This window comes from Brachyhypopomus gauderio, chromosome 16, assembly GCF_052324685.1.
Source record: "Brachyhypopomus gauderio isolate BG-103 chromosome 16, BGAUD_0.2, whole genome shotgun sequence".
Lineage (NCBI taxonomy): Eukaryota > Metazoa > Chordata > Actinopteri > Gymnotiformes > Hypopomidae > Brachyhypopomus > Brachyhypopomus gauderio.
The window spans coordinates 14,227,778-14,242,199 of record NC_135226.1 but is presented as its reverse complement, the minus strand read 5'-3'; the positions used below and the strand labels follow the sequence as shown (position 1 = coordinate 14,242,199).

Genomic DNA, 14,422 nt, shown 5'->3' with positions numbered 1-14,422 from the left:
TACACACACACACACACACCAGGTCACCAAGCAGCACGCACACACACAAACACACACACAGACACACACCAAGCCAAAATCTGTTTTACTCCACTAATTATGAGTCATGGATGACTTGAGTGCTATGAATCAGATGTTAGTCACTTATTCAATGCTGTCAAACACTATCAGGCCTGACATCATTTAGCAGGCAGCCTGTCAGTCAATAACTGCCTGAAAGGGGAGGCCATATACTCCCTCCCTGCTGTGCTGTTGACCACGTCGCCTGTAATTGTCTTGCAGGTGTAAGAATGGTGTTGACAATAATTGTTTTGCCACTGAAAAAAGCCAATGTGACATAGATTACTGTAGCGTGAGTGAGTCCACAGCTGTAAACAGGATGATTGGCACCATGTATCAAGAGGTACACACACACACACACACACGCATGCTGACTCCCTTACATACTGCCACATTTGGACTGGAATTATAGCAGATGACAGTAAACACGTTTAGCGTGCTGGCACCATAGGTGTGTGTGTGTGTGTGTGAATACATGTGTTTATGTGTGTGTGTGTGTGTGTGTGTGTGTGTGTGTGTGTGTGTGTGTGTGTGTGTGTGTGTGTGTGTATGTGTGTGTGTGTGTGTGTGTGTGTGTGTGTGTGTGTGTGTGTGGCAGGAGGACACTTGGGTTAAAAGGCTTCACTATCTGCCGCCTCCTTGCAGTGCAGGCACATTGTTTCGCTGTACTGTGTAGTGATTTGCTGAATTAAAGGACATTGTGTCCTTTGTGAGGGTAATGGCCTCCTTCACACAGACAGCTCAACAATGGCCACCCATCTCTCCCTCTCTCCCTCCCTCTCTCCCTCCCTCCCTCTCTCCCCACTCCTTCTGTCTGCCCCACCTTCCCTCTCCCTCTGTAAACCATTTCTCATCCCTTGCGTCGCCTGCCCCTTTTGCCCCCCCCCCCCCCCCCCAGGAAAACGTGACATCATCACACTTTTCTTCCTAGTTACTCAACTTTTCCTCAATTTTCCTCACTTCTCCATCATGAACTTCCTTACTTCAGTTGTTTCACAGATCGACACCTTCATGGACGCTTTGCTCGGGTGACGTTTACGTTACGTTTCCAGAGTGACTTGTATGTTTGTCGGTGTGAGAGACACGTCTGCCTGCATCCTCTACCAGGTGAGGTACAGGACCTCAACATTCAGATGTGCTGTTGGTATGTTCTGAGTATGTTTGGCACTCTTACTTTATACAGGATGATCGAGGGAGAATAAGTGTTTTACACCAGCAAAACCAGCTCACCTGGCCAATTAACCTCTGTAGCCCCGTCCAGATTCTATTATCCCTTCAAGGATGGCTACCTGCTCCCTGTCAGAGGCTGTGATCAAATAATTAGCCTGTAAGAATAGGGAGGGGGGGTGGGGGTGGGTGAGAGTGAAGGGGACGGTGAGTATTTTGTCATCTTGCTCCTGAGCATCTTGAGATAAAGTCCTGGAGGAGGCAGCATTCAATATCAACGGCCCCCAGAATGCCTTTCACCAATGCCATGGGGCAACTTGTTGCCGTGGCGATCTGAGACAAGCATCTTCAGGCAGGTTAAGATAAGCAGGTGATTGATTGAGTCCCAGTTTGAGAGTGACATCTGAAAATAAGCCTGTGTGTTCATTTATAAGTGTGTTTGTTTGAGTGTGTTTGCGTATTGCAGCCTAAACAAGGTGATATAGGAGTCAAGCACTTCAAGGACATTTCTCAGCTTAAACACATCGTTTGAGAATTGGCATTTTTGAGAAGATGCATTCTTACAGTGTTGTGTTGTCATTCTGAAAGTCCAGTAGCACTACGGTATATGTCAGCTTGGACCGTAAGATCACCTGATTCAAAATTACTTTGCTAGCAAGGTTCTCTGGACTGTTTGAGTGTACTGACAACTGTCTGCTATGAAAATTACATACAAATATTGATGAAAACTGAATAATCTGAATTTATTTGAACTGATACTGATAAGCATTTCTGTTGTTTCATCCAGGGTGTGTACCAAAGTTATTCTCTTTCTTTCTTTTTAATCCTCAATTTTCTCTCATAACAAAAAAACACTGCAAGAACAGTGTTTGTACAAATTGGCACATTTTCCTGTTTACACTGAGAATAGAGTGTAAGAGTGTTTTGTTTTCCATCCATGCAAGTGTTGTATAGGGGAGGGGGGGGGGGTTATGGGGGGGGATGGTTATGAGGTTCACAGCTGGAAAGCCGTTCAGTGATGCACAGTAATTTCTGTATTTCTGATAGGATAAATATCAGTCCAAATAGAAACTTCATTACTTTGCTGCGGAAATCGCTTCCTTAATTTCTGGCTATGTCAGTTAAAAACACACAGAGAACCACTGCCATCATCAGCCACTAAAACACACACTGGGCTGAAATGAGGCTTTCAGAACTCACTGGTCTCCTCCTACTGCCTCTCATCACCCAGAATGCCTTGCCAATCTAGTATGATAATGGATTATGTAAATCATATGTAAATACAACTAATGGATGCGTTTCATTCGATGAGGTTTAGTGTGGTGTGGATACAGAAGACTTTATGAATTAGAAGAGGAGATATAGTGGAGACAGAGGCTCTTGCAGATGTCATGAAATAAGGACAGTGCATGTCAAATAACAATCCAAGCAATATTTGCTCAGCATTGCTACACAAGTGCCTGTGACCGCAATCTGTGTTTGTGCAGTCACCCCAGGGTGTACAGTGAACGGTCTCAGATCCTCCTGTTTAGGGACTTGAACATGAACTGGAATGGCTTGCTTAGCAGTAAACAAACAAACAGGAGATACAGCTATAGTGGACTTCTGTTCCTTCTTGAATATATGTGTTATCTCTCAAATAGACCAGCCAGTCTTAATAGAAATAGACAAGGCTTGCATAGTTACACACTGATAATAGCATTTCAATTTAAGCTCCCAGGTTTTTATAATTGGTGCCATATTATTCAAATTTGACACACACACACACACACACACACACACACACACACACACACACACACACACCACTATATCTAACATGTTAATATGCATACCAATAGGGTTAACCTAGAGGACTGCAACTTACTGTATGGTTCAACAAAACATATCCTCATATACCCCCCTGGACACACACACACACACACACACACACACACACAGGTTCCATCCCTAGGTGAAAATGCATATGATAACACACAAGTGTTCTACTTTAAAAACACAGCAGGATTTACTCACGCCTGCAATGCAAAGCCTTCCAAGTTCTCTCTTCCTTCAGCAGGGTATGAATGCTCTGTGATTGTACTGTGTTTGTGCCTGAGAGAGACACAGACACACGGAGTGGTGCAGACAAAGTGAGGGATGGAGCTGGAAGAAGAGAGGAAGCAAAGGAACACATACTAAAACGTAGCTGCCTGTGACGAGAATCAGAGGCCATGCTTCTCATTTTTTTTTCTCCCCGATTAGAAAACAGTCCCCTGCTAAGTCTTAACAATATCTCATCCTGTCTCCGCAGTCTCCCCTGCTCCCTACTTCAGAGCACGCTTATACGCTCCTTTCAACAAACGTCTCCTTGAAGCTCGCCAATGATCGCTCTGTCCTCCTCTGAGTGTCTCTGGGCCTCTAGTTGCCCCCTCTCTGCCCACCGCGGGGCTCCAGGGTGGAAGAGGTCAGCTGCCTGTGCCCTGTGAACATCACCACACACAGCTGCTTCCCCATGGGGGTGTACTAGCAGCTTGTTGGGGTTTTTCTGTCTTCACCTGAAATGGCTCTTTAGCTGAGGAGAGTTAGAGGGAAAAGGATGTGGGGGATAGGAACTTCTTTCTGTTCTATACAGGACATACTGGTCAAACTGGTTTAGGGTGTTTGGAGCAGAATGAGTTAGAGAGACAAAAAAGTGAATATTTCTAGGCAATTAGGTTTTCTGAGAGAGAGAGAGAGAGAGAGAGAGAGAGAGAGAGAGAGAGAGAGAGAGAGAGCGCAATAATGTGCTTTATTGAAAGTTGCAAGATAAGACAGGGAGAGCGAATTGAAAAAAATATATATAGGCCTATCGTATCAAATTTAAAAATCTAATTAAAATCATATTTGCGCGAACAGCACTCAAGAATGAAAATCACGCATTGTGAGCACCCACGAGGTAAATCGACCTCGTTTCACTCCAGAGATCAGCTACACGAACCTAACAATCGTATATTTTAGATCGTAAACGTAGCTTTGCTGCAATTAGCACATAATATTCTTAAACAATATGAGCGAGAGAGTTGAACACACAGACATGTCAAGTCTGAACCTCCCCGTAACTGGCCTCGGTATGGCAGGTGCACACGCGCTCTACACAAGTAAGGTTCGTTATGCTTTGGGAGGGAAGGAGGTAGGGGGAAAAGTAAAAAAAAAGCACTTCGCTATCCCTTCAAGAGAAAAAAAGGAAATAACTCAGTAAAGCAAAGAACGGATGGATTTCACAGCGACACGACCACCTTTATATATTGCCCTTTTACAACAAAAATGCCATTTTAGCACACAATATCCCCAGCCAAAGACTGAATTAAAGGCGCATGCTTGAAGCTCCTTTAAGGGCACAGTAATGAGTTTTAATAGAAGGAAGTGTAGAAGTGTGCTCCCTATTTTAATCTGCTGAAGGCTTGCTAATTACGCTAAAAAGCTCGGCAGCGGATATTAGTGCTAACGTGACGTGCGAACTGCAAAACGGAGCCATAAGCAGGTGTGTGTGTGTGTGTGTGTGTGTGTGTGTGTGTGTGTGTGTGTGTGTGTGCGCGCGCGCGTGTGGTATATGCGCCGGTGTTTTATGAGTAGCTATTGATGGCTATGCAGACAAGTAACACATAGCTGGTTTACTGAATGGGATGAGCGAGAGAGAGAGAGAGAGAGAGAGAGAGAGAGAGAGAGAGAGAGAGAGAGAGAGAGAGAGAGAGAGAGAGATTTCAACATTATAGCTTGTAGATGACTTCATTTTGGGTCTGTGCTCCATAAATAAATGTTATAGAAAAATATACATGTAGAAAATATATGTAACACATTTTAAAATAAAATGTGAATAATTATTTGGATTTGAGTTATATCACGATTACAAAGTAAAATGCAATAATGTAATTTAACTTTAAATTCAGGGAAATTAGTGCAAGCAATTAAGAAGGTGTCCTTATGAATCGGATCAAAAGAAAATGGATGAACACATCAACCTCTCTTCCCTTTGTTGTGTGGGGCGAATTCTTCGCAACCGTTGAGATGGCCCGAAATCTGAAGTGTCCCACTTGAACTTTACAAAACCATCATCACAAAGCGATCATCGCTGAATGGTAGAGATCGTTAAAGATGATCATTCGTGTTTAGAGTTGGGAGACTGCGGTCGGCTGCGTGGATGGTTTCACGTTCGGCAGAAGATCTCGATCGTTCACCAAATATGGAGAGAAAAGAGCAAAAATCTAAAGTAAAATTATAAACTGCAGGGAAATTACGTCAGAGGTAAAATAGAAGTCAGGAGAGAGCGCGTGTGTGTGGAGGGGGGTGGCTGAAGGACAGTAGAGAGAGAGAGAGAGAGAGAGAGAGAGAGAGAGACAGACAGACAGACAGACACAGAGAGAGACAGACAGACAGAGAAAGAAACAGACAGACAGAGACAGACAGACAGACAGAGAAAGAGACAGACAGACAGACAGACAGAGAGATGGTCTTTTTCTTAAGAGCAAGCGAAAAAATAAAAAGTTGATTTACACATTTACAAATGTTAGAATTAATGATTTGCTATAAAAAGCCTGAACAAATTCAAATTATTTAAACATGTTCAAATTAACTATAAATGTAGAAGATATTTTTGAAATGAATATTTGTGCTTCTGTCATACGTATTGTGAACTTTCTGCATTGAAGTTTGTAATCGAATCTTGTGTTTTGTGTGTGTTTTGTTTCCCAAAATAGACATACACCCATAGCCTTTAATGAAAGACTCTACATAAAATACCAGAGACAATCATGCAAGAAACACCAAAGAACACAGTTAAGTGGCATATGAGGTGAAGAGTAGACAGGATAACATCAATAAATAGATTAGTTAGGCAATTTACTGTAATGGTTATTTACGTGGGTCAATGCACACATTCAGTCCATTAGGCATAGTGCTTCATTTGTGGTCCAAGAGATGAACTGGGAAGGAAGGCTTTATTACCTTGGACCTGGTCTCCATAATCAGCTTTCTTGGACCTGAGCTTCCTTAATGAAGTTACCAGCCACTATAGAGAAGTCAAACAAGTTTGTTCTTTTTGTCTTTTTATGTCTCATTGCCTTCCATATATTAATGTGTTCATGTCTTTCTTTCAGGGCTCTCAGCTAACATGCTAACGTCTGCCAGAGGGGTTCATCTCCTCCACTATGTCCCATGTCTTCCATCCAGACAGTTCTCCAAAGAGCATCCATTCAAATATCTCCAAAGACCATCCATCCAGACAGTTCTCCAAAGAGCATCCATCCAAAGATCTCCAAAGACCATCTATCCAGACAGTTCTCCAGAGAGTCCATCCAAAGATCTCCAAAGACCATCCATCCAAAGATCTCCAAAGACCATCCATCCAAAATTCTCCAAAAACCATCCTTCCAAATGTATGCATGTGTAGTGCACCCTTCTTTGTGTTGTATGCATGTGCAAAGTAAATGACAGGTGTGCTGACTGCCTCCTTCTGGAGGACTTTCCTGATTGGTTGATACAACTGGACTGTGTTGAAGTTATGGGTTGCTGATTACAGAGCCCAAGACAGCCACCAGACATTACATTTATGGCATTTGGCAGACACCCTTATCCAGAGCGACTTACATTTTTATCTCATTTTTATACAAGTGAGCAATTGAGGGTTAAGGACCTTGCTCAAGGGCACCTCAGTCATGGCCTCAGGTCTGGGAATCGAACCCACAACCCTCCGGTCACAAGACCAGTTCCCTAACCACCAGGCCATGGCTGCCCAACATGCCCAGACATGTTTTCTCAGAGCAACTCTTTTAACTATATTAGTATGTCAAGATGGTGTAGCAGACGTGTTTGTTAACAAAATTGTTAATAGTTATAAGTGCTAAAGGACATGATAAACAAATATGTCTGTGTAGTATGCCTGTTAATGAGTATATTTGTTTTTCTTTGTACATTTCTAGAACTTCTTCTAAGGTTTTCACTAGTTTGTTGGTAATTTGCTAAGTATCAAATGTTATATGTTTCTAATTTGTTGCACACTGATCGGAGGCTAAAGGTCTCCCTGCCCTTCCTGTTCTTGCTTTCAGTTGTTACTGTTGTTGTTTTGCACATTTACTGTGGCTTTTTGTGGGATGTTGTGCTCCTGTACCTGGCTTGGTGAAGTCAGCAGTGGAGAAGGAATGCCTACAAGGTCTGGCCTCATCTTCCCAGTCCATTTAGTGCTGGAAGAGTCAGGTTAACACTACCAACTTCATGACTCGCACTGCATTTCCACTCACCAAGCAAAGATGTTTGGATGCCTGTGAGTTAGAGAGCTATGGACATTGATATTTTAAAAGGATGCAATATGCAGCAAAGTTAATTCAATCAAAAGAATGTGGGACAGCCACATGGGAGATTTGCTTTACAACATAAGGTTTAATGATGGTTATTTGGATGTGTACAAACACAACTGAACTCCACATATTGTATGTTTTAAGCTTTACTGCGTTGCATCATTGATATTGCTGTATTAGATTGTTAAGTTTGGTCAATTTATTATTTAGAGTAATGGATTCTCACAACACTTTTCTGAAACTCCCCTTTTCAGAATTACATACAAAATGAGCCATAGGATCTTTTTGGAGGTAATAAAACACTCATTTTTCAGTCCAGAACTCCTATACACCCATCCAGAATCCAGATATATCTGTGCCAGGAGGTAAAACATCTCCCACATACAGAGAGAGAGAGAGAGAGGGAGAGAGAGAGAGAGATACTCTGATCAGATCTAACCACACACTCATGGTTGAACTGTTTGAGAGTTTTCTTAACAGAATCCATTAGTGAAGCTGTTACTCTGTTACTCTGCCACACTCAAAGTTACTCACACAGACTCTTATTCACAGATTACCCAACACACTTTAACAGAAGAGTCACTATTTACTAAACATAATATATTGTGTTTGACAAGCTGACAAAGGCTTTTCACAAGGACTGAAGCACTGAACAGAATAGTGATTTATCAAACCTATGCCAGTTGTACAGACACACAGATGAACATAATGTCAATGTTTTCCATTAAAATGTCCATCTTTTTCTCTTTCATTCTGTGTGTGTATATTGCATTTATTGGGAGGACAAATCTGCATTACGCATTGACTCTGAAACGTAGATTTTACTCAATTAAAAATAGACTTTTCTTATACAGTCTGTAGTAATTTGCATACATTCATAAAGCATTATTTTCAGACTCACCTACCTCTCTGAAAAAAATAAGAAAAACGACCAATTAAAACTATCGTCATTTTAGTCAAATGACAAACATAACAATTTTTATTTTCTTATTTACATTTTTTGGAAACAGGAACATTATGGTGTCGTAAATATTTGAAAACCAAAACGTGAGAACAAACAAAACAATGGGGTAAAATAGACCTTTAAGATGCTTTCAAAATAAATGATTAACATGACGTGAAAGTTTTCCAGAAGAAATTCTTGCATCCGGCTTTGCGTTCACGGGGAGCAAGCATAGGACCGGCAGCTCGCTCGAGCTCATAGCGCACGTCCTCTTCTTCGGTGCCACGGGGCAAGTCATCAGATTCCATTGCTTCATTTTCTGCTTGCAACAGCTGTGAAAGCAGTTCTAAAACTTCTTGTCTGGCTAGCCCCTGTGAGAAAAAAATAAAACAATATACATTGAAATTCAACTTTCTAACCCAACTGCTATGTTCACATATGCATTGAACTTTTTAGTACTGTTTTTTGAAGAATCGGCTGCATTTCAAAACAGAATATGTAACTTTTTCATGTACGTGTTAAAAATTCTATACAACTGCGCTTAAAGTTCAGCACCTTGGACAGTTCCCTGGAACGCCAAAACTCGACTGTGCTATTTGATATAAGACTGTCAAATAAAACAAACGGTCTGGAAATAAGCTCTTTTCTAGCTTTGGAAAGAAGTGGATAAAAAATTTCCATCCCCTTCCCAGTCTTTCTTAGGCTCTATTTTTCTTCTTTTTTACCTGTTTTCCGGACGGGGCGATGAGCGATCTCTGAAGAAACTGGCGTAGTTTGGCTTCAGACGGCGCACCCGAGACACTGCTTACAGCGAGCGCGAGGGACAGGAGCGCCAAAGCGCACTGGAAACGCGTGGAGAGCATCTTTCCAAGTACCGATTTGTATACTGGTGGAGAAAAGGAGCGTCGGTTATCTCTGTCTTGGATTCCGGTTTCCTCAGTCTGGTGCCGCTGGTCTCCCCTCACCCCAGAGAACGTTCTTTTAAGCGATCTGTCTGACGTCAGGAGGCGAGGGGGGTTTCCTCCGTGCGCGCTTGAGTGATGAAGAGTGACAAAGTTCGCACCGATTATGGGCGTGCGCCCCTCCGGAACTGAGATGGACGAGTGATCGCTTTTACCTGCTATTTTAATCTCACTTAATACGGCATCTTATACCGAAGCTTTATACGCGCACTTGCGTGTGGGAGTTTAGGCACCACATATTAAAATCATTTCCATAAGCCAGCAGAATCGAATTCGCATACCGACACCATTTTGCGTGAGCAGCATGAGTCATTATATCTCCCAAAGATGAAGGTGATGGGGCCATTGGACATCTTCACGCGCGCCATGTTCCATGATGTTAATCTGTAGACTGTGTTACTCTCTATCTATCTATCTATCTATCTATCTATCTATCTATCTATCTATCTATCTATCTATCTATCTATCTATCTATCTATCTATCTATCTATCTATCTATCTATCTATCTACAAATTTACATCCATTTACATCTAGTGACCTGAATGAATAGGTGGCTCGTGGGTTCGAATACAGGCGCACTAACGTCAGTATTCCGAGAATTGCGTCGTGTCCCGCCGCGTTTTCTATTTTAGGGCCTCGCATGGACCTGTTTGCCTTGTCCCGCAGCGGGGTACCATAGCAGGCCGCGCGCTTCTTTTAAGTAACGGTAATGGCTAGTTAGCACCCGTGCCATGCGCACTGTTTGATCGTTCATAAGCTAAAAGAGATTTAGTTACAGTCTAACTCCCATGAACCTGGGAAGAGGTTGTACGATATTTGCGCAGGGACACGTACTGTGGACCTAGTGACACGGCGTGTGGGTGAATCTTTCGTGTTGTTCCTACGCGAATTGCTTCTCCATATGCTTCTCCAGATGAACGTTACTGAAAGCCTCGACGATCCATGTAACGTGCACTCGTAGGCTGCGGTTCTTGCAGCTTCGAAATCTCGAAAGAACAGGCCCGGTTCCAGCAGTTAGTCGTGCAAGCGTTAATCCAGCACGAGAAGCGCGTGCATCTCTAACCCCGTTCAGCAGCGAGGTTCCTGCTCAGTGCCCGCTGCTATTGGGTCCGTCAGGGAAAACCAGACATAACAAAGGAGGTACAATAAGAGAAATACACTGTTGAGTTGTGCTAGAATTAATTGTTATTATTGGACAATAAAATCCGCACACTTTTGACAAGTCATTTGACATTGATTTAAGTGTTTTAATTAGAGCTCCTGATGAGGGACGTGAGAAACAGGAGTTAGGCGCCCTGCTCATTCTCCGCACTGATATAACGAGCCAAAGTGTGCTGTGGGTTTAATGAGAGCAGCAGCTGAAGTCAGAGCGGAGCGACTGAACTCTGATTGCAGCTCACCAGAGTCATGGAGTCAGAGCCAGGTGGGAAATTTTAATTTGTGTGAAGACCACTCACAGACTGGTCATTCGAAAGACTTTATGCTTCCTTTCTGTTTTACAATCATATGAATTTAAATGAGCAAATCATCAAGTGGAAGACTATCTCAGACTAAATCAGTTTATTCCAAAACCTAATCAAAAGGTTTTGGTAAATGTAACACTAAGGCAGCCTTCATATTTACTTTTTCAAGAGAATATAGTTAAAATCTTCGAACACTAAGTGGTTCAGAGGATGCCCCAATGAGCATCCAAAAATGTACTGAGCCATAAACACTCATTCTGTCTACAGCATCTCAGGACAGGATGCTCATACTCAGAAGATAATAGATGTGTTCTGTGCAACAGAAGGCAGAATACTGTGAGCTAAAGTCATTTGATAGAGTTTTAGGCATAGAAACATGCAACATTTCAATTGAATGAGTTGTATTAGCATTGGTCACATAAACATACACATAACCATGCACACAGACACATGTATTCACCAAAATTGCCTCTGTAATTAAAGGTGACAAAGCAATCTGGAAAATGTTGCTAAGATGATCAGATTTTCTGGAGACTGTGTGTGTGTGTGTGTGTGTGTGTGTGTGTGTGTGTGTGTGTGTGTGTGTGTGTGTGTGTGTGTGTGTGTGTGTGTGTGCTTTAGCTACTCATCCTCACACCCTTTTCAACAGGTGTTTGTCACTGATGACCAGCTTGGTCCATGATCACCATCTGGTGAGGGAGAAAGAGAAAGAAACAGAGAGAGAGACAGAAAGAAAAACAGAGAAAGAGAACAAATGGTAATTTGGTGTTTTTGATGAAACGTGATGGCAGTTCTACCCACCCTTCACCTGCTCACTGTTAGCCCTCATCTCATATGCCCTTTATCTTCTTAAAATGCTGACATTCCTTCTCCTAAGTCCGTATTACCTCTTAGGCCATTTATGTACGTGTGTGTGTTCACCAAAGCATTGCCAGTCTCATCCATAAATCATGATGTTGTGTGTGTGTGTGTGTGTGTGTGTGTGTGTGTGTGTGTGTGTGTGTGTGTGTGTGTGTGTGTAAGTAAAGAGACAGAGATTCACCATAAGTCATTTGAATCCCATGATGTTAACAGTGTTAAATTCATCTGACCTCATCACATGCTGTACACCTTTGCTTCACACACTCCTCCGTTCTCTCATCCTACGCTGGCATTCACTCCCTCATTCACGTACCTACACACACACACACACCTACGCACATACACACACACACACACACATGCACATTTGCACACACACACACACACACACACACACACACACACACACACACATCACACACATGCACATTTGCACACACACACACACACACACACACACACACACACACACACACACACACACACACACACACACACACACACACACACACACTTGCACTTCTATCTTTGTGTGGATTTCCCATTTACTTGTATTTAAATAGCACTACACCTACGCGTAAATCTAACACAGCCCCACACAGCACAGAAAATCTGTGCAGAAATAAGCGTTTTTCCTGAGGAACAGCAAACTCATCATTTCCTCCGTACAACAGAGTGGACACACACACACACACACACACACACACACACAAACACACACACACACACACAAGCTTTTTTCAGTTATATGATGTGCAAAATTAAATATAAAATATTACCTTAAAAGGCTAACTTCATTGCTTCATTACATAGTCACTGCTTATATCTATATACCGAAATACAGTAATAGGTCTAATTTTATAGAACTCTATGTTCCAGCACTGCGTTGATGTTTGAGGCTTGTGTTTGTGCAGCATAAGGCAGACAGATATGTTTGGGTGTGACAGTTCAAACAGCCTGTATTCATGTGAGATTACTAGTGCCATGAGCTGCGATTCATCAGTGTCGTCATTACCATCTTCATCCTTAGTCACTCAGGCCTCTACCAGAAATCTTTAATAATCTGAAGCTAATTGGGAGAAATTGCAATGCAGAAGTGCAAATGAGTTTCACATAAGTAATGGATAATTTCTGAAACTGAAATCGATCCTTCCTGGTTTTTCATTGCGTTAAAGGTCAGGGTTTTTTTTCTTTTCTATCTACTCAATTTGGTTTTGTCATCTCTGTCTTTGTCTGTGTCTTGCTCCTATTTTTGAGTTCCTTTTGTGTCTATCATATAATGATACAGTATATTTAAATAGAAATATGCTGCAAGTATAACATGAAGTATGTGTCTTACAAATAACCTCAATGTCTTAATTTTATATGCCATCTCCTATAGTTTGATTTGATTAAATATTTTTAATCAACACATCAACACTTTGTAGTCAGAATAGTTTTAACCCTTCCACAGTAAATAAGCACACACACACACACACACACACACACACACACACACACACACACACACACACACACACACACACACACACACACACACACACACGCATACACACACACACACAATGTGTAGAATGTGCTCAAAGTCCAAACACTGACACACTGACACCACATATGACTCCTTCTGTGTGTGTGTGTGTGTGTGTGTGTGTGTGTGTGTGTGTGTGTGTGTGTGTGTGTGTGTGTGTGTGTGTGTGTGTGTGTGTGTGCGTGTGTGTGTCCGTGTGTGTGCGTGTGTGTGTGTGTGTGTGTGTGTGTGTGTGTGTGTGTGAGTCATTTCTAAAGAGTGAGGTACAGAATTAGGGGTATTCAGAAGCCGCTTAGTTATGCACTGAAATGATAAAAGAGCACCTGCTATCAGAATCACAGCCTATTGACAAATACACACACACACACACACACACACACACACACACACACACACACACACACACACACACACACACACACACACACACACACCATTAGTCCCAACAGATGTATAAGTGCATCCCTACAGAACCCATCTACACATTCTAACAATCAATGTTACACTTTTAACCCTTTAGACGTACTGTGTGACCACCGATACATTCATCCCAGCCTGAAACCTTAGGGTCACAGGTAAGATTTACATGGTGTACAGTATCTCCATGGTGTGGGACTGTGAAGTGGCCATCACTGACTGAGGTGTATTTCTCATTTTATGTAGGAGAGGTGATCATACAAGCTGTCTGTATTTGCTGTTTTATGTAACATAGTGAAACACTTCCACTGTGTGGTTATTATTTCATCTTTTATAAACATTGAAGACCTTTTCTTCAATGTGTGGAATGCTTCAATGTAAAACATACCATCAAAATGAATCAGAGTGCATACAGTCTTAAAAAAGAGCAAAATGTTCTCTCTTTAAAGGACTACATAACACCCAGGCACAAATATGTAACAGCTCAGTTGTAACAAATTTGCTTTGTCATCTGTGGTTGATGTATTTCTCTGTGAAATGGAGTGTAATAATTCTGCACCACACACAAGTAACAGGTCAGAAGTGAAATGATTTGGCCGTGAAAAATCATTGATTTGGATTTGAACCATGTATTACTGTGCTGAAATTGCATTCTGTGTCATTGGTCATTTCATCAATGGATATCAATGGATATGATGGCCCATGATGA

General features: G+C 42.0%; 1 protein-coding gene across 1 annotated transcript; it reads right to left on the bottom strand.

Annotated features, from left to right (window-relative positions):
* Positions 1–7,600: 7,600 nt before the first annotated feature.
* Positions 7,601–9,490, bottom strand: sst1.1 (somatostatin 1, tandem duplicate 1). Its single transcript, XM_076977198.1, has 2 exons — positions 9,207–9,490; positions 7,601–8,852 (listed from the first exon to the last, which is right to left on the bottom strand). The coding sequence occupies exons 1-2, from the start codon at positions 9,342–9,344 to the stop codon at positions 8,646–8,648; spliced, it is 345 nt and encodes a 114-aa protein (XP_076833313.1). The 5' UTR covers positions 9,345–9,490; the 3' UTR covers positions 7,601–8,645.
* Between the last annotated feature and the right edge of the window lie 4,932 nt (positions 9,491–14,422).